Genomic DNA, 20,468 nt, shown 5'->3' with positions numbered 1-20,468 from the left:
CCCAGAGGTCTAAGCAGCCATGAGCAACAGGAGTTCTGTCTCAGAAATAAAATCCAATGAGATGCTACAGAATCAAGCCTGATAATCATTGTACATTCCTACAATGAAAGAAGAGAACCAACTTACAAACATTGTCCTCCAACTTCCACACTAGGACAGGGGTATCTAAGACTGTGTGTGCGTGTGCATGAGTGTGTGTGTGCACACATGTGTGTAAGTGTGTGTGCATGTGTGTGGTGTGTTACAGATTACAATTCAAAGTCTCTCTGAAAATAAAAGGGGCTTGGGAGATAGTTCAGAGGGTGAAAAGCACTTGTCGTGTAGATGTGTGTGGACCAGAGGCTGGATTTCCAGAGCCCACATGAAAGCAGGTAGACATGGAGACCACCCAGAATCCGAGGACTCGGGGAAGCAGAAACAGGGTATGGTGGCTATTCTCGGTTGTCCACTTGATTACATCTGGAATTAACTAAAACCCAACACAGCCGGGTACACCAGTGAAGGATTTTTTTTTTCTTGATCGAATCATTTGAGATGAGAAGTCCCACCCTAAACCCAAATCTTTTCAAGTGGAAAGTTCCCCTTAAATCTAGACCCACACCTTTTGATGGCAGCCTATATAAAGGACAGGGAAGACAGACATGCCCATTCTTGACCTGCTTGCCCTCATTCTTCCTGGCAAGTTCATTCCTTCACTGGCATTAGAGCCTACTTCTTCAGGATTCCCAAGGGTTGAGTTGCTAGCTAGGCTACCTGAAGTTGCTAAATTCTGGGTTCAGTGAGACCCTACCTCAACATGTAAAACAAAAAGCAAGGGAGGTAGATATTCAACATCAACTCTAGTTCTTCACACGCATGCAGATAAACGTACAAGTTCACTCACAACTAAACACATACATACATGCACACCACACACACACACACACACACATACACACAATCATCATCATCTTCTTCTTCTGACTTGGAAATGGAAGCAGGACCCTCAGAGGTTTAAGATCATCCTCAACTACACAGAAAGCTGAATGTCAACCTAGACTGGAGACTGTCTCCAAAATAAACACATTAATAGCAGTGGTAATAATAATAAAATATATCTGATAGGTGTCTAGTATTTGGTAACTTACCAAACTAAACCTTGGCTGAGCTACCTGAATACCATAAAAATAATCTCTACTTCACCCTCCCAGGACAACTGTTGGTTTCAAGCCAACATATGAGGTGACTGATGCACAGGATCACCAACTCCCACATCAGCAAGATGAAGTGGTCACACCCCTATGCAGAAAGCCTCGTTTTCTATAGGATTTTACCAAGAAAAGGAAGAAAGCGGCACTTACAAGGCAGAGCAAGGCCTGCAGGCAGCTTCCACCCTTTCCAGTGTACCAGGCCTCCTCTCATTAACTTTAAATACCACATGTCACCGTGGCTGGCTGGAGCTGACAGCTTAGCAATCTGCAGCTCAAAACAAATAACGTGTTTATAAATACCAGTCTTTTTTGAAAAACCAACTATTGTCCTGAATCTTACAGCAGAATTAAACTGTAAACTGCAGACCATTAAAGTCACAGAAGAAACCTTAGTCATTCAAATATGCCAAGCAACTACTGCTCACTCTGGCAAGCACATTAGCAAACTGCTGAGACCTAGAAACACTTCTGTGGGCAATCGTAGGAGACATCATAGTTTGGTTTAACACTTCCTCAAGTGATTAAAAACCAAAAGCTTTTCACAACCCCGCCACAACTTCAAACATCATAATCACTCAGCTAACTCTCAGCATCACTTGGCATCCAGGCGCTGAGCCTGCTGGGAAGGGACAAGACCCAGCACGATTAAGAGCACTGGAGCTGACGGTGGGTTTTCTGCTCTTGTAAGTAATTCACATCTTTATATTATTCTTCGAAATGCAGCAGCTCACTTCTCTCGTTATTTCTAATCCAACTGGAAAATTGATTGTCTCTGGTTGTTGGTAGCTCAGGGTATAATTTTTTTGAAAGCCTGATAAGAAACCAAAATAGGAGAGAGGCTCGAATTACATTCATTGATCTTAGCCTTCAGTTAACTGACCTGAGCAACATCCAGTTCACATCTACCACACACAAAGGACACACAAGGCAGTAATGAGGAATTAAAACTGGAGAAATTTACAAGTTAGCAGTGGGTCAGTCCATTTACTTGCTCTGATTCGAAAGGAACGGAGATTCAAAGAGTTCTGGGATCCTAAGCATGTGCCACCTGAGACTGGAAAGACACAGGCTGCTCTGATGTCAGCAACACGCTCAGAGCGCTCCTTCCTCCTCCATTCACGCACCACCATGCAAGCCTCTCTTCACTTCGAAACTACAAGTCGCTCTAAATCTAACCCTAGGCAAAAGTTACAGGGTAGGGTCCATCGGTCTTAACATTAAAATTGCTTTGTGTGGCAACCTGTAAGCTTCGCTGGACAAAATTATTGTATTTCTGGCTAGTGTCCAGCACGAGGATGAGAAGGCAAACTCCTAATGCCTGCTCACTCGGCCCTCTACTCAAGAGGCCACGAGTCCTTCCCATTGCTTCTCCTGTGTTGAAGGCAGTGCTTTAAAACACCGGCCCATTTGGCCGTGATCGATGGTCGACCATAAATACCAACTGGTGTGGTCAAAGACTGTTCATGGTGAGCAAATAAGAGGGGACCACGAGAGAGAACCCACAAAACAACATTCTTAGGAAGCAAAGCCTCCAGGAAGCCAAGTAACTGGGTACAAGCTTGAGAGCAGTGGTTCTTAACCTGTGGGTCTTGACCCCTTTCACAGGGGTTCACCTAAGACCATCTGAAAATACAAGTATTTACATTACAATTCGTAAGAGTAGAAAATGTAAAGTTTACCCTCCGGTTCCTTTTCCCATTGGATCTTGGTTCTGGTCTTGGTGGTCGTAAAGGAGGAAGAGCAGACCGAAGCTGGCCTCATGGCATCGTAGTCCGCTATAGAGCACTGGGTCAGATTCATACATGCCTTGGCTCTTGTAAAATGGGCTAGCCTGAGAATTACATAAGCCTCTGGGCAGTTGGAGCACTGTGCTTGGGTTTCTCTAATGATTTATTGTTTTTAGAGCCATGTAATCAGTGAAGGGGCCATCATTTGTGATCTCCAAACAAGAGGACTTCCCCGGAAGCAAGAGGAAGCTTTTACTAAAACTTTCTGATTTAGCCAGCAGTGATGGCGCACACTGAGACAGTAAAGGCTACAAAGAGAGACCCTGTCTTGAAAAACCAAAAGACATAAAATGCTTTGGGATTTAACGTGTAATTGGTTCAATAAGGACTTTTGAAAAGTAAAACAGAAGAAGAAGAAGAAGAAGAAGAAGAAGAAGAAGAAGAAGAAGAAGAAGAAGAAGAAGAAGAAGAGAAAAGAAAATTTAAAGTTATGAAAAGCAATGAAAATCATTTTATGGTTGGGAGAACCTGTATTAAAGGATCACAGCATTAGGAAGGTTGAGAACCCCTGCTCTAGAGCGTGACATTGTCTAGTACCAGACCCTGACTCCACACTTGACCAGTAGTTTCTCTGATTCCGGTTCCTCATTCATCACTGTGAGGTAAGAAAACCCTACCTCAGAGATGTGATGATGTGGAGAATAAAATGACATCACCTCCACAGAGCCTCGTAAATGTGATGTGGTCTCTACTGTTATCAGGGTTTCCCTGAGTTAAGGTGTTAGCAGAGGGCTGGAGAGATGGCTAACAGTTAGGTGCACTGGCTGCTCTTCGAGAGAGCCTAGGCAGGGTTCAATGCCCAGCACCCACATAGCAGCTCTCAAGCATCTGCAGCTCCAACCCCAGGAGACCCCAGTGCCCTCTTCTGGCTTCCAAGGGTACTACACACTCATGGGACAGACACTAATACTATTTGGCTAGATTCTAATCATGAGCCAGAAAACATCCCTATGAGGATGTGATATTCCCATTTTAGAGTCCACGCAGAACCTCAGATCAACTTAGTACATGACAGAGTGGTAAGAGGTCTAGTCCATCCCAAGATCATGTGGGATGCATGTCTGTATCATGTGACCAAGCTCCAAAGCCTTAAAGTACCCCAAGACAGGGTCCCATGTTTTAGCTCCAGTACTCCTTGAATGAATCTAAGTTGCTGTGAAATCCCCCAGCCTCCTCCCATTCACTCAGCACAAATCTCCATCCAACCAGAAATACTAAATGAATTCTGATGAACTATCAAGAGCAAAATCCTCACGATTAACGGAATAAAAATAACAATAACTGATGACAAAAATCAGTGCAACCACTTTAATTACGTGACTTGAAAGATCCCGAACCACCAAGAATCCATGGTATCTCAAGTCATTTTTCTTTTTCCTTTCAGGATTTGTAATCTGATCATGCAGAAGAATCCACGAATTCCCTACTGGCCTGGGTGACATCTCTCTTTCCATGTTTGCTGTATAGCAAAATTAACAAGGGTCAGTGATGACTCCAAGTATCTACTCTAATCAGTTCTAACACTAAGTAGGAAGACTCGCTGCTTCCTACTGTTTAGTTACACGAAAAGAGAACATGTCACCGCGGCTCATGTCACAGAACATCTTGTAAAGTTCTCATACCAAAATCTAGAAATACTCCAAGTAATTCAAATGTGTATCTCCAAGTAATTAAAGGCCTAACAGCTGCGAGAAAAACGGGAAAAGAGAAGTCAACTTAGTCACAACTGTTCATGGCCAGCATAGTACTTGGGTCCCCCTTTCCTAAAAACAGCATTCCCAGAGAGTGACAATCCATTCCAGCTGAACGTAAGCGCGTCTGGCCTGCGGAAGAAGCCGTGATATGGAGAAGCCCAGCCATAAAACTTCGCTTTCCACTCTCTTCACCCAGCCGCTGCACATTCTTAGAATCCTCTTTAGAAGACGAGGGGCAGTAACGAGACATCTGTGAGCTGAGGCAGCAGCGGGTGTAAAATGCCTAGAAAGTACAAGCACGTGCTGCAGCGTCGGCTGCAGTTAACCTGAAACTCCGAGTATCCGAGAGCGGAGAGAGCGGCCGCACGCACAACTGTAAAAGTCAAATATTTATACAGCTGCCTCCCAAACCGCTGCTGTGTGCACAGCATCGGCACCGACGTTTACTATCTGTTAAGTAGTTTCAAAGTGCAACAGCAGAAGTAACAGGCTTGGGGTCTGAGGTTTACGGCAACTTCTATGCGGGGAGTGACGGATTTCATCAGGCCAGCAAAGGCCCGTGGGGCTATGGGGAGATGGGGTCTGGGCACAGGTGTCTTTCCCAGCAGGAGGGAAATCTAAACCCACATCTTCATGGATAATTTAACAAGGATTGTTCCATAAATTTATGCTGTCCGGGACTTTCTTATAACGGCTCTTTAATAGCTTTTAAATACAATGGTCCTAGGAAAAGAGCGATTGGGAGCATCAAGTAGAAAAGCATTTCCGGTTCAAACTAAGCCGGGAGGGCTGTTTAACAGAAAAGCACCTGAAAAGGCTTTACAACCCCCGCCCTTGGACCACACTGCATAAAAAGCCAGTAAGACTTTTCAGAAATGATAAAACTTCAAATGACAGGGGCATCCCTGAGGCTATATTAAATTTACAACGAGGAACTAACCTGGCATGGTGGCCGGCGCCTGTAATTCCGGCATCGAGGAGGCTGAGGCAGGGGGATTGCTGTGAGTTTGGAAGCAGTCTGTAACATAATGAGTTCCAAGTCAGCCAGCCTGAGCTACATACAGTATGAGGGTCTGGAAATATAAAATAAATCAAAAAGGAATAGAGTTTTCAAATTTACAAGTAATAGTGTTCCTTAGTAATTTTCTTTCTCTGAGACAGGGTCTCCCATAACTCAGACTGATCTTGAACTCAGGATCCTCCTCCTCCTACCTCACACGTGCTGAGTTTATACAGATGTGTGACACCATACTGCGCCCTCCTAATGGCCTTCTAACACCTTTAATTCTAAGAAACGCTCCTCAAAATAAAATACAAGTTGGGGCATAACATTTTGGGAGGTTCCACAAAACTTCAAGTCTGTCTGCTTCAGATCTCCAGGTAGGAACAAAACGCTTGCAAATTGAGAGACCTGTGCACAATCAAGCTAAGCTCAAGTCTGGGCTCCCCTTAGCCAAGGTTCTGTCCCAGTCAGTGTTCATTCCACTTCAACAAGGAAATCTGACCAAGCTATGGGGTGAGGAATAACAGTAAAAAGCAAAACTCCCAAACAATGTTCTTAAAATCCGAGGGGCAAAGCTACGAAGGTCTAGCCAGGAGTGGGGCCCCTCTTCATGTTCCGGACCTAGGGCATGGATGGGGGTGCGCCCTCGCAAAAGTTTGCGGTCAAAGCTCAGGAGCCAAGGATGGCTGGAGAGATGCCACAGGTGGCCCAGATGCTAGTTGCTCAGCGCGCACTTAGGCCTGCGGGAGGCCCCGAGCCCAGAGTGCCTTGCAGAGGTCGAAAGGTGCCCTCTGCCTCCCCATCTGATCAACTTTAAAGCGCACGGGAGGTCTTAAGAAGACTCAAGAATCCCCCACCCTGAGCCGGTTAACTGGACTTCGGGTGTCAGCCCACAGCACCAATCCAGCCCTTCCCTTGGGGGCAGGGAGTGTCTACAAGTCCCGGAGGGGCGTGGGGAAGGCAGTGGGCAATGGAGCCCAAGAAGGGGCGCCTGGCGGGCAGATAGACACAGCCACGCTTAGGCCGGCGGTCCCGCGCCTACCCCAGGGACCTCAGGGGTGCAGGGCCGGCGACGCCCCACGCCCCCCGCGCCCGCCAGGTCTCCCAGACAACAGCCGCCGCCGCACTTCCGAGGCGGGTCCCCGCGCCCGGCCGGGGCCCGGCTTCCCACCTGTCCCGGGGGTCGATCCAGCTGGTCCTCCTGGTGTTGTGATCGATGTAGAAGACCTTGCCGTCGTAGTCCCTGGCCTCCTCCCAGCCCCGGGGTAGCGGCAGCTGCCCGCTCCCGGCCCTCCTAGGCATGGTCGGCGGCCTCGCCGGCGAGCGGCGCCTCCATAGGGACCGGGCGCTGGGCGCGGCGGGAAGGCGGGCACCGGCGAAGGGCGTGCGAGGCGCGGGACGCGCAGCGGGCCACGCGCGGGGAAGCCTCGGGAATCCCTGCTCTCAGCTCTGCCGGGGATCAGTCCACCATGTCTGCTTCGGAACAGGCGAGCGAGCCCTCCTCCTCCTCCTTCTTGCCGCCGCTGCCTCCGCCTCTTCCTCCTCCTCCCCGTCCCCCTGTGGCCGCCGAGGGTCGCGGCGCCCAGGCTGCCCCGGCCGACGCCGTCTGGGCTCGGATCCGGGAAGCTCCGCGGTGCAACGGCCCGGCGGCGACTGGCCTCCTCATTTGCGTGCGATTAGCATACGCCCCGCCTCCGGCCCGCCCCGCGCTCGCCTCATCTGCATGCACATTCCTCGCCGCCACATTCCTGAGCTTAACCCTGCAGCTGCCGGGGTGGCCGCGGCGGGTCGCGGGGCTGCAGGGCGCTTGGGGGAGGGGAGGGGAGGGGAGCGGCGAGACCAGGTGGGAGGCGGGAGGGCGAAGGAATGCACAGCTCTCTCCCTGCTCTCCACCCCGAGTTATCTCTCCTTTCGGCCAGACCCTTTGGGGATTTCGAGTTTCGGGACGAGAAAGATGGCAAAAGAAAAGTCTGCAAGCTTCTCGACCTCCTTCCGTCTTCTAGGGAAACCGCAAGACTTTCGAGAGGAAAGGGTGGGGAATGCTGTCCTGGGAAGAAATCCCAACAAACAGCGAGGGCACAGAAACTCCCCCACCCGTGCCTTGGCGGTTCCCGGCGGTGGGGAAGTGTGCAAAAAGCCCTGGGAGTGTGTCCGGGGCGTGTCCGGGGCCGCGGCGCCCACCGAGCCCTCTGCTGGGAGTCTGGCCTTCGATGACCTCACCAGGGACCTCGCGGGCCTCGGGGAGCAAAGTAAAGGCGGGTCCCTGATCCGTGAGCGCCGCGACACGTCCTCCTTAATGGCCCACGGGGAAACTCCGGCCTGATCCTAAGGAGCGACAGGGCCACCCCGGCCGCTGTCGCAGCCACTCGCCACACGCGGGCCCTGGGGATCCGAATCACGCGCGCCTCCCCGCCGCGTCGGGGCGCTGCACCAGCAGGGTCAGGGCCTTCTGCATCTGGCGTTCTCAGCTGGCTCTAAGTCCAAGGGACATGGCCGCGTCCAATATTCTAGTCTCTTCTTCCAGCTGTATGTCCCGGGAAGTCCCCCCCTCAATCCCAGATGTGGCCCAGGAGGTGTTGACGATCACCCCGCAGGAATCCCTAGGCAGGGTTCAGAGGCCACAGTTGCCTTCATTAAGGGTCTATCTGGTATGAGATGTAGATATTCTCTCACAAGCATTTATTTATTTAGCTACTAAGTGCTGTTCCTCACTGAGTGGGAGCCGGACATCAGACTCCTAAGGAGACAAAGCCCTGGCAAAGTCAAGACACTGAGCTCGCAATGTCCCTTGTCCTTCAGTCTGGGAGGGAGACTTTCTGCCCCCAAACCTTTAAAGCCTGCTGTGTCCTGCCACCCTTGTTATTATTCTGCCGGGTCTCTGAGCAGATTCTTTTGAAATCTTCCTAAGGCAGCACCTTAGGAAGAAAGGCCCCGGAGCTCAGTCATTCCTATCTTAGTGTGAATTCCCTTAACCCTACCTGCTAATATAACAACAATGTAATAACCTGCTAATGTAACATCTCATTCTGTCAAGACCTTGCATCAGCCAGGACATTTTCTGTGTCGCGGCATTTGCTGAAGAAGTTGAGCATAGATCTAGACAGTAAGGGCCTAGACTTGGGATGGGGGAAATCTTAGGAATCAGAAAGAAGCAGTTTGTGCACCAGAAGAAATCTGAAATCCCCCAGAAACAAGAAAGCCAGGAGTACTAGGGGGAAGGACAACCAGAAAGAAACAGAGGTCCCCAAGAGAAACCGCTCACTTCATCTTTCTAGGTCTTCCCCTAAGGCCAAGGCCTCTGGAAGCTGGACTTTGTGTTTTGAGGGAAGTATCCACTCCCTAACCTGTGTTCTGCCTCAGCCCATTAATCCGGAGATGGCCAGTCACAGTTCTAGTCCTCAGAGGCCTGACGCATCCTGGTGGGTAGCAAGGGTGCTAAAATCAACCTCTTACCCTAGTGGTGTGTGAGGGTCTACACTGACTGGCCCGTTCACACGGCCGAACTGTAATCAGCAACTAAAACCAGCCATCCTACTTTGAGTCTTGCTTAGTGAGTTTCTCCCTTCCCCTAAAGAATTTGGAAATATTTATTGGCCTAGCATGTCAACACTTTAGAACTCCAAGGTAAAGTAGTTCCTATTGGGGTGACAGTTGTTGAGTCTGCTTGCTGGGGTGAATTCCACGCAGGAGTCCTCCGTATAACTAAGTTAGGGAAGCTCTCGGCTAAATATTACTCAGTTTCTAAAGAGTCAGTGAGGACGCCAAGTGGCTCACAGCGTTCAGTGGCATTTATTGTCCCATTAATCATCAGACTTCAAAAAGAACCGCTAAATAGACAAAACTTCGAAGCAAGAAGAAACAGGCTCACTTCTGATGATTGGTGCAGGAAGCGTTGGGCAAAAACAGCTCGAATGGCAGAAAGGAGGGTTGCGGCTCGTGGGCCTTTTTTTTGGATCAAGTTCTGAGTTCATGTAATCCCTTTGGAGACTCCCTAAGGGTTAAGCAATGAAACTTCATTTACATTCATATCTGCGAAATGTACAGATCCTCCGCTTCTAGCGACGGCACACTTCAACTTGCTGTGAGCTTCAGATGATCCTCGGACCAGGAAAGGTGGGCAGAAAGCATTGGGGATGCCAGATTACCGCGACTGACCACCAAGGAATCTATTCACTGGCCCTCAAACGTGCTTTTTCTCCTGGTTTTATATATCCACCAGCGCTGATAGTCTGTTGAGATGCAGTACAATACACAAACTAGAAAGGGGCAATGTATACCTGTAACTTCAGCAGCTAGGAGGCAGAGACAGAAGGACCAGGAGCTGAAGGCCAGCTTTGGCTACCTAGTAAGTCAAGACTACCTTGGACTACAGCAGACTATCTCCAAAACAAAACAAAAAACAAACAAATAAAAAAACCACAGACACAAAGGGATATAGCCCCGGTGGTAAAGTGCTAAGCCAGCAAGCCCTCTGCTCAGTCTCCAGCATGGTATAAAATCCGATGTGATGACACACTCTTTAAAAGAGGGCTGGGGAGATGGTTCCGTCGGTAAAAGTTCCGCACGAATGTGAAAAGAGTTTGAATACTCGGAATCTTCTTAAAGGCCAAATGCTGAGCTGGGTGGAACATCTGTAATCCCAGCACTCCTAAGAGGAGAGTGGAGGATCAGTTAGCCTGGCCTACCTAGAAGGAAAAACAGCATAAAAACTGTCTCAAATAAGGTGACAGACAGAGACCTACACCCGAGGTTGTCCTCTGACCTCCACACACGTGCCCATTTTCACACACAGGAATGTGTATGTATGTATGTATGTATATATATATATGTGTGTGTGTGCATGTATGTATGTATGTACATACACAGATATTTATGTGTGTGTAAACACACATATATACACACACACAAATAAGAAAACACATAAATAAATATCTTAATACTTCAAAAATTGCCATTACATCTGAATTTGAAACAGACATAATTTGAACCCAGCAATCCTAGTGAGTGATACTTACGGAGTCTAAAGTTCCCAAAGATGTGCAAGGATGTGTACTGAAAATGATTTGACACTAATAAAACCAGAAAAGTCCACTGGGGGCTATTAATAAGGCTTGATTAAATGAAACTGTAGGCTGGGCGGTGGTGGCCTATGCCTTTAATCCTAGCACTGGGGAGGCAGAGACAGGAGGATCTCTGTGAGTTCGAGGCACACCTAATCTACAGAGTGAGTTCCAGGACAGGCTCCAAAGCTACAGAGAAACCCTGTCTCCAAAACACCAAAATATAAAATAAAATAAAGGAAAGTTTAGCTATCTATATACAGAAAATATTTTTAAAGCATCAGGTAAGCACACCGTATGTTCTTATCTAAAAGGAAAGGGGACCCAGTTATATTAAGCAGAGAAAACTCAAGAAGCAAAAAGACACTTGCTAGGTAACTTCAGGGGTATTATAATGCAGTTTGGGGGGAGGGAACAGAAAATGTAAAGACCCACACAGCTTCCCTAAACTAGTTCCATGTCAAAAGAAGAGCACAGCCCGTAAAGGGAGGGAGGCTGTTATAAGAGAGGAGCTGCCAGGGAAATCCCATCAAAGAACTAGACAGGAGATAAATGATCAAAAGAAGGGTGAGGGCCCAGATGTGATACCAGAATGGACAGGGACATGTTTGTAGAAAGAAATGAACAAGTCAAGTTCAAAACTGCATCTGTAGGGAAGGAAACCAAGATGGGCTGGAGCCGTCCAGTTAAGGAGGTCACCGTGATAGTGTGCCTTTGAGATAGACAAGAGCAAGGATTAGAAGTCAGGCTGTGGGGGCTGAAAAGGAAAGACCTGGCAGGAATTTGCAACTGATTAGATTAAGAAGGGAGAGATGAATAGACCAGAAGGAGGAATCTGGGCTGTGTCCAAGTTTTTAGGCAGTTAGAAACTCAGAACTGGGGGAGGGGGGGTATGAGGGGAGATGAGGAAGTCCACGGGGGAATCTGATATAGGATTTATTTGAGTGTAGAAATTAGAGATACTTGGCAAAGAGGTGCAGCTCACTGAAAAGGCCAGGACTTCCGAATACCTGCTGGAAGTCTGTAGATTGCTGAAGCCACAGGATTGAGTCTTGATGGGGAGGTAAGGCAAGTGGAACGGAATTAAGTAGCCTGTCTATAATCCTATTCTTGGCCCGCACCTCTTCGGTAATATGATGCCATTTTGTTTATGTCTTTATGGCCTCCGCTTCCAGTGAGGTGTGTAAGAATTAGTCGCCAGCGCAGAAGCTGACTTCGAATGAACCCTTGTCCACAGCCTTTACTGTTCTGCCCGTGAACTGATTCTGTGTAAGGCAAGATGAACTGGTTTCAATATTTTAATATTCCTTGTTTACTCAAGGAGATCAAGGATTATATAAATGGAAATAATTAAGTAAAGAGGACACGTTCTTCCTTTTTATGTTTTTTTCTGAATCAAACTTAAGAGTTGTTGGTTTTTGGGTTTTTTTGGGGGGGGCTCTTATGCAACCAAACTAGTTAAATAGTGTGTTTAGTTATTATAAATAGGTAACCTAGTCCACATTTCCTAAGCTTTACCATCTAAAAAGTTTTTCAGAAGCTAAGTATGCTGATCTTTAAAAGTCCCCAGTGCTGGGCCAAACTGGAATCTCTCATTACCATAACCATGTCTGTTCAGTTAATTATTGTACCAACACCTTAGGCCAAAACAGTCATTTAGACTCAATCGTAAACGACACCAGCCACATAGGGCTTTACCTAGGAGACCCCAGTGAGCAGAGTGTGTGATTAGCAAGAAGATAGTGAACACTGCCAAGAATGCCCATCTCAGGTGAAGACTGTGGTTCAGTGGCCTAGCACCCAGAGGATGCTAGGTTTGGTCCCTCACCCCTATCAAAAGCCAAAACTGACTCATCTTACAAAGAAAAGATGCTCAGCTGTTTTGAGCTTGCATAAGGCTGTTAGAAGACCCACTGGCACACTCCAGGATGGACATAATAACAGCATTTTCTTTTCATTTTTGCCACGTTTAATTTGCAGCTTTTCTTCCATCCCAACTTTGCGCTGTATGGAAAAACAACCTCTTTAAAAAAAAAAAAAAGGCGATTGCAGAAGCTACAGAGATGGCTCACTGGGTAAGTTTGAATCTCCAGATCCTACACAAAGCTAGGCATTGTAGCACCTATCTGTACTCACACACAGTCTTCCTGGCAGGTGGGGGGCAGAGGCAGGAGACTGCCCTGGAGCTCACAGGTCAGCCATCCTAACCTATGCAGCCATGAACAACAAACAGACTATCTCATGTCCTGTCCTTTCTTTTTGAGACAGGGTTTCTCCTTGTAGCCCTTGCCATCCTGGAGTTCTCTATGTAGACCAGGCTAGCCTTGAAATCACAGAGATTCTGGGATTAAAGGCATGAGCTATCATGCCCAGCCAGAGACAAGATGGAAGGCAGGTGTCCACACCAGAAGTCCTCCGGCCTCCCTGTGGGCACTGTGGTGCGCTCTCTCTCTCTCTCTCTCTCTCTCTCTCTCTTTCTCTCTCTCTCTGTCTCTCTCTCGCTCTCTCTCTCCTCTCTGATTGTGTGTCCTCATCTCAGTCTTTTAAAACTATGTCTGTTCTTCCTCCTCCCTCTGAATTTTTCATTAAAATGTTTATCTTGGAGCCAGTGAGCTAACTCAGCATGTCAAGCTTGCTACCAAGCCTTAAGGTTAGATTCCTAAGAACTAATTGATGTAAGTGGGCTTTCTGTTATGTTATTTTCATTGGTTAATAAAGAGACTGCCTTGGCCCTCTGATAGGACAGAAAATTAGGTAGGCGGAGTAAACAGAACAGAATGCTGGGAAGAGGGCAATGAGGCAGACGCCATGGAACCAGCCGCCAGGTCAGACATGCTGAATCTCTCCTGGTAAGCCACGAACTCGTGGTGCTACACAGATTATTAGAAATGGGTTAATCAAGATGTGAGAGCTAGCCAGTAACTAACTCTCTACAGATAATGGGCCAGGCAGTGTTTAAATGAGTACAATTTGTGTGTTGTTATTTCCAGGGTTAAGCTAGCTGTGCGGGAGCCGGGCAGGACAAAAAGCAGGCCTGCCCGCAGCTCCTCACTACACCTGGTGAAAGGAGAGAAGGTTCCAGATTCTAGCTCACTATCTTCTGACACCCCTCACTCCCCAACCCCTACACACGGTAACTAAATCAATGTAATAATAAATACCTCTACTCTGTTTAAGTTTGTCTTTCTGTCAAGGGGATACAATGCAGCAGTAAACAATTGAAGTACAGCTACACAAAACCCTTTGAGTAACTCTTTACAAATGTGATACTGGGAACGGCAAAGAGGACCCCCCCCCACACACACACCTCCCTCTCCCTCAGTTCTTGTCTTGTAATGTTGATTTAATAGTGTGAACCTATCTCTAGGAAGAGTGTGGCCTAGGTCTGTAAACCCAGCAAGGAGGTAGTGGGAGGTAAAAGAAAAAAAAAAAAACAACTGATATTTGAAGCCAACCTAAGATGAAGAGATACTGTTCTCAAAAAACATCACACACACCCTTGATCCAGACTCTTGGGAGAGAGTAGGAGATTTATCCTCCTGTACAGAACAAGTTCAAGGCCAGCCTGAGCAAAAACAAAACAAAACAAAACAAAAAACAAAAAAACAAAAAAAAAACAAAACAACAACAACAAAAAACCCACTGTCTACACCATCACCACATAGAAAAAAAAAACCAACAATAACAGGACTAAAAGAATCCTATCTATAGTATAATCTCCCAAATTTATTTTGATTGAGAGATAGTCAAATTAAATAGGAAGGAAAATATCCATCATTAGCTGTCAGTTTGAGGCTGGGACCATCTGAGAGGAAAACCTCCCCTGAGGAAGTGCCTGGATCAGATTGGTCTGTGGCCATGACTGGGGCATTTTCTTGTTTGGTAATTGGTGCCAATAAAGGAGGGCCCAGCGCACCGTGGGTGCACCACCCCTTTGCAGATGGGCCTGGGCTCTATAAAGATGCTAGCTAAGAAGCTAGGGAACCAGAGAGCAAGCAGTGTTCCTCCACAGTTCTTGAGTCCAGGCTCCCGCCTTAAGGTGCACCCCTCCCCACCCACACAAACGCTACAGAATTGTCTTCAAGTGTGAAGATTGCTCAACACCTAACGCAACACTGGGAAGCATATTTTCCTGAGTGACAATGCGCCAGCCATGAGTCCATTTAGTGTAGAGGCGAATGCTTCGTTCAAGATTTTTCTTCTGAAAAGAATTCAGCAGTTCTCTTGCTAGCTGATAGGTGTATGTAGACAAATAAGATCCCCTTAAAGCTCTGTCTCTCCAAACCATTAGCCCGTGCCAGAGCTACAGGGTCTCACTCTGTAGCCCCGGCTATCCTGGAACTCACCGTGTTGCCTAGTCTGACTTTGAACTCACAGCGATCCTTTTTCTCAAGACTCCTAAATCTTAGGATCACCGAAAATAAATAAATAAACACATGAACTTTATCTGATTACTAAATAACCTTAGTTTACAAATGGCCTGAACAGTCCCATAGGCATCCTGCAGTGCTGGCAACTTCGATTCCTAGCCATTGTGTAAAGAAGCTAGGTGTGGTCGCACGTCTTTAACCCCAACACTGAGCAGCACCGAGGGAAGCAGAGACCTAAGAGAGCAGTAGAGAAGAATATCTGACACCTTCCCCTGCTTCCACTTATAAGCGTCCACACAAGACATCCAAACGTGTCAGACAGACAGACAGACACAAACGCGTGCACACACACACAAATGATGTGGGATTCCCCTCTGTATGCTGTGAATACCACTGGTTAATAAAGAAACTGGCTTGACCTAATAGGGCAGAGTAGAGCTGGCAGGGGGAGGGGGCGTGGAGGAACTAAGCTGAATACTGGGAGGAAGAAGGCGATGTCGAGAGAGAAGCCATAGAGTCACTGCCAGAGACAAACACGCCAGAACCTTGCCAGTGGGCCACAGCCACGTGGCGATACACAGTAATGGAGATGGGTTAGTTTAGGATATATGAGTTAGCTAGAAATACGCTTAAGCTATTGACCAAGCAGCACTGCAAATAATACAGTTTCTGTGTGGTTATTTGGGGTCTGAGCTGCTGGACGGTCGGGAAACAAACAAGCAGCCTCATATAACACATGTATACATACACAGATGTGCGGGCCCCACATTGAAAAGGAGATTAATTAGATTGGTTGACAGGGTGCAGTCTGGGTAGTCCCACAGTGCCTGTCTCACACGGAAGAGAGGCCAGGAATCCTGTTGCTGTTCAGTCCACGAGCCTGGGTGATTCAACAGCCACAGTCTCAGCCTGGAGGATTCCTGAAGTATGGTTTGTTGGTCTTCAGTCTACAATAAAATCTTAAGATCTCTCTCTCTGTCTCTGTCTCCTCTGTCTCTCTCTCTCTCTCCCCTCTCTCCTTCCAAGGTCTCAGATCTCACTATGCTGTGCAGCCCTGGCTGGTCTGGAACTCTATATGTAGACCAGGCTGGCCTCAAACTCAGAGAGATCCTCCTGCCTCTGCCTCCTGATGCTGAGATTAAAGGCGTGCACCACCACACTGGAAAGTATCTGGAAGTAGGTTCTAATATAAGAGAAGGAATGCTTCAGAAATAGGATAGATGAAAGATGAGTTTGCCAGTGAGAGTGGAGACAAGCAAGCCAAAGAAAGTTCCCTCCTTCCATGTCCATCTATCTGGGCTTCTACCAGAAGGTATCACTCACATTTGGGAGTAAGAACCTTCCTGCTCCAAATAGTGAGAAGGGGTTCAGGCTCCTCGTAGTTTGAATGTGAAATATCCCCTACAGACTTAGGGAACTATTTCAAAAGATTTTAGACTATGTAGCAAGTAGAGCCTTACTGGAAAAAGTAGGGCTTGTGGGGGTAGGGTAGGGGTGAGGGGTGGGGTGGCACTTTCCGTTTCCTCTCTACTTCCTGACTGTGATGCATCACGACCTTCCACCTCAGACTCCTGCTAGCTTGTCATCTCCCAAGATGGTCTAATTCCCCTCAAACTGTAAGTCAGAGCACGCCCCACCCCTGCCACCTTCCTGACACTGGGTCACAGCAACTAGAAAAATGACAAACTCACTCCTCTTAAGTTCGCCATCCCAAAGCTGGCACCGCCTGTTTCTCTAAGGACCCTGGTTCCTCTGAGAGGGGAAAAAGTATTTAGATAGTAGAGCTGGGCAGCTAGGTGGTCTCATTGGTGCTGTGTTTAGACGTGTTTGCAAGCCTATCTGTCTAAATCACACCGTTCTTTACTTTAAGCCCTATCGTCAGCACCAGGGCACTTCTGCTTCCTCGCCATGTTTGGAGCATCCATCTCCAACAGTGGGAAACCCGACCCTCCTCACCCTAACACAAAGATACATTGCATCAACATCTCTGGGCCTCTGGGTAGAACCATATCCCAGGACTGTCTCTTCCCTTCATTCACCCAGATGACCTCCTTACTCAAGCCTCCATACCTCATGACTGGCCAATTCCCTTATCAAAACCTTCCTTACACCTGCACAGGGGTCCCCTTCACTCCTCAAGCTCCAGCTTCCCACACCAGGGCATCCTGTTCCTTCATTTGTTCATCTTCTTGGGCTCTGATATTGTACCCAAAGCCTTTCTCCAGGAAACCCATCTTTACCCTGTTTATCTCATTCTCCACACAAGTGGACTTTTTTTGTGCCCCCTGGTCTCTGATAGCCACCCCAGGGTGCCCCTCTATGTTCTTGCCCTTCTGATCTCTGGAGGTTCAGCTCTCCTAGTAGGACAGCATTTTCTAATCCTTAGTGAACATCGAAATTTCACAGCAAACTTCTACAAACACACAATGCCAACTCCCATGCCCAGAGAGTCTGGTCCTGTTGATCTGAATGGGGCCTCGAGGTCAGCACCCTTCACAGCATCCCCGGGTGCTTCTGATGCATGTGACCATTGGAGAAGTATCTTTTGTGGGCTGGACAGATGTCTTGCCAGGTACAGACACTTAGTGGCAGGCTTGATGACTTGAGTTTGATGGTACAATGAGAGAAGCAATTCCGTTGAGTTGTTCTCTGACCTCCATAGGCATGGGTCTCTGAACTTGCATGCTCTCTCTCTCTCTCTCTTTCTCTCTCTCTCTCTCTCTCTCTCTCTCTCTCTCTCTCACACACACACACACACACACACACACAAATGTTAAAAAGGTGTTTAAAGAATAAATACCTTTCCATCTTAAGTTACTGAATCAATGATAAGCACATTTAGTATTATGACATGCCTTGCCTAACTATCTGCCAGAACAGCTGCACCAATCATAATCCCTCCAGCAATGCACAGCAGCGCATCACCCCAGTTTCTCTGTTATATTCTTATTGTGCTTCCCCAGTGCTCTAGAAAGGTAGGTGCTCAATGCACGTGGGCTGGGTAGACCATCTTCCCCCTGGGCTTTAGTTTCCTCATATGGAATCAGGTCTTCGTCCACGTTGGCCTGGTGAGAAGTCAGGTGGAATCACCGTTTAAAATGCCTCCTCAGAGACTTATGTTATTGCATTGGACAATCTGGGGAAAGAGAATCAGAATCCGTACGGTTAGGCACGACCTTTAGCTTTTCTAGAATTAGAGCCACGCGCTGGGTGGTTGTTTTGTCAGCTTAACACAAGGCAGAGAGAGTCATCTTAAAAGAGGGAACCTCACTTGAGGAAATGTCTCCGTAAGACTGCCCAGTAAGGAGGTCTGTGGGGGCTTTTTCTTATTGGATAATTGATGTGGGAAGGCCCAAACCACTGTGGGCAGTGGCACCCGTGAGCCGGCATTGCTGGGTGGCATAAGCAGGCTGAATGAGCCATGGAGGGCAAGCCAGCAAGCAGCATGCTTCCCCCTCACACACACACCCCCTCCCCCCGCACCCACCAGGGTCTCTGCTTTTGTTCCTGCCTCCAGGTTTATGCCTTAAGGTCCTGCCCCAACTTCCATTCAAGATAGACTATAAACTGTAAGCTGAACAAACCTTTCCCTCCCCAGGTTGATTTTGATCATGGAGTTTTATCACAGCAATAGAAACAATGAAAATCAAGACATTCTACATTCTTTCCTTGATGATGAGGATCTTCTAAATGTTCTCTTCGGATCTGTAATATTTTAGTTTTTCCTGACCATGTAGGACCTCATTTAATAGTGGATCGATAGGCATACATTTCAAAGGAACTAGCACAGGCTGCATACAGAGCTCGCCAATGTGTTGTCCCGAAGAGATAAGTATAAATTATGGGTTCAGAACACATCGCTGGTGTCTTTGTCAAGCCGAAATATTTCAGATATTTTTCCATTTTTAAAGGAAGTGTCACTTCAAAGATTTCAAATATTCCTAAGATGCCAAAGCTGCATACCTACCCTGCTGCCCTGCTTTCTCACTGGGGATATTAAAATGACGGAAGGCTTCACAGTGAAATAAAAACTTCACACCCGAAGGAAGATCTGATTTGACATAAAAAAAATTCAGGTTTCGAGCATAAAGGAGATGGGTGCAGCAGAAGACAGTAGTAACAGCAAGAGGAAGCAGAAGGGGCCCCTACGCGTGGAGGACAGGGGTGCAGTGTGGAGAAGCTGCGGTTAAAAGGCTTCCCCCAGGGGCACACACTGACCCTCGGAGAAGAAATATTAAATGAATAAATTTTTTTCCATACTGGGATGATTTTCCTTTACGTGGTACAATGATTTTTGAATGTTTACAAACACTTTTAAAACTCAGTCACCAGACTCCTGTTGGCTATTGACTAATTTGTCAAATAAATTTTACTGAGCCTTTCTAAAACGTTAATTATTTACACTTTCCTACCAGCAGGGCACTACCGTACGCGTTTTACCTGTGTAAACTCATTTAGTCCATGCTAGGTTCAGTCTCTTTGCTTTTTAATTCTTTTCTTTTTTCTTTTCTTTTCTTTTCTTTTCTTTTCTTTTCTTTTCTTTTCTTGAGACAAGAGCATCTCATTCTCCAGTCCAGACTGCTCTGGAACTCACTGTATAACCCAGTCTTGTACCTGGAGCTATCCACCTGCCTCGGCTTCCTGAGTATAACCTGCATCGAAAAGCAAAGACGCTGAAGCACAGGTGGTTGAACTTGTTGAGCCAAACAATTCAGCTGGCAAGTAACAAAGCCAGGACTCAAGCCAGGGCACTGGCCCCGATGTCTGTGTCCGAGCTCCACTGCTGCCGAGCGGTAGGGAGGAAGACAGCAGCAAGTGTTTGTTGCAGGGCTTCACAGTAATGGAATCACATATGCTAGAAGCATGTTGGGCACAGGCGCGAAAATGCCATAATGAAGCTCATGATTGTGTGTGTGCGCGTGTGTGTGCACATGTGGGTCCAGGTATATGCACCTGTGTGCACACGTGTGCAGGCCAGCAGTTATATTGGCTGTCCTTATCTATCACTCTTTACTGTATTATTTCTTTACTTAGTGAGGCAGGTCTCTCACTGAACCCGGAGCATGCCATTTCTGCTACCCTGGCTAGCCAGTGAGCTCTGGAGACCCGGCTATTTCCACCGGCCAGTACTGGGTTTGAAGATGTATATATTTCCATACCTGGATTTTACATGGGATCCAGGGCTCCCGATTCACCTCACACCTTTACATCAAGCACTTTGCTCACTAGCCCATCTCACTATTGGAATAGTTTGACCAGCAGAATAAGTAACATGGAACTGGATTATAAACCCAGGTGTGATGCTATAGTCCCAGTACTTAAGAGGAGGAGACAGGAGAAGCAAGATTGTAAGGTCATCCTTGA

General features: G+C 47.3%; 1 protein-coding gene and 1 non-coding gene across 2 annotated transcripts in view; one reads left to right on the top strand and one right to left on the bottom strand.

Annotated features, from left to right (window-relative positions):
* Wwc2 (WW and C2 domain containing 2) overlaps nt 1-7,286 on the bottom strand; it is a 175,493-nt gene extending 168,207 nt beyond the window's left edge. The window contains exon 1 of the mRNA XM_085680296.2: nt 6,846-7,286. Within this exon, the coding sequence (XP_085536422.2) occupies nt 6,846-6,976 (131 nt within the window). The 5' untranslated portion in view covers nt 6,977-7,286. The remainder of the gene's footprint in view (nt 1-6,845) is intronic.
* LOC125414039 (small nucleolar RNA SNORA61) lies at nt 2,868-2,996 on the top strand. Its single transcript, XR_007236126.2, has one exon. It is a non-coding gene; the product is annotated as a small nucleolar RNA SNORA61 (small nucleolar RNA).
* Nucleotides 7,287-20,468: the final 13,182 nt, after the last annotated feature.

The sequence above is a fragment of the Myodes glareolus genome, chromosome 23, assembly GCF_982192425.1.
Source record: "Myodes glareolus chromosome 23, mMyoGla1.1, whole genome shotgun sequence".
Lineage (NCBI taxonomy): Eukaryota > Metazoa > Chordata > Mammalia > Rodentia > Cricetidae > Myodes > Myodes glareolus.
The sequence above is the reverse complement of the archived record's forward strand: the minus strand, read 5'-3'. Positions and strand labels throughout refer to the sequence as shown.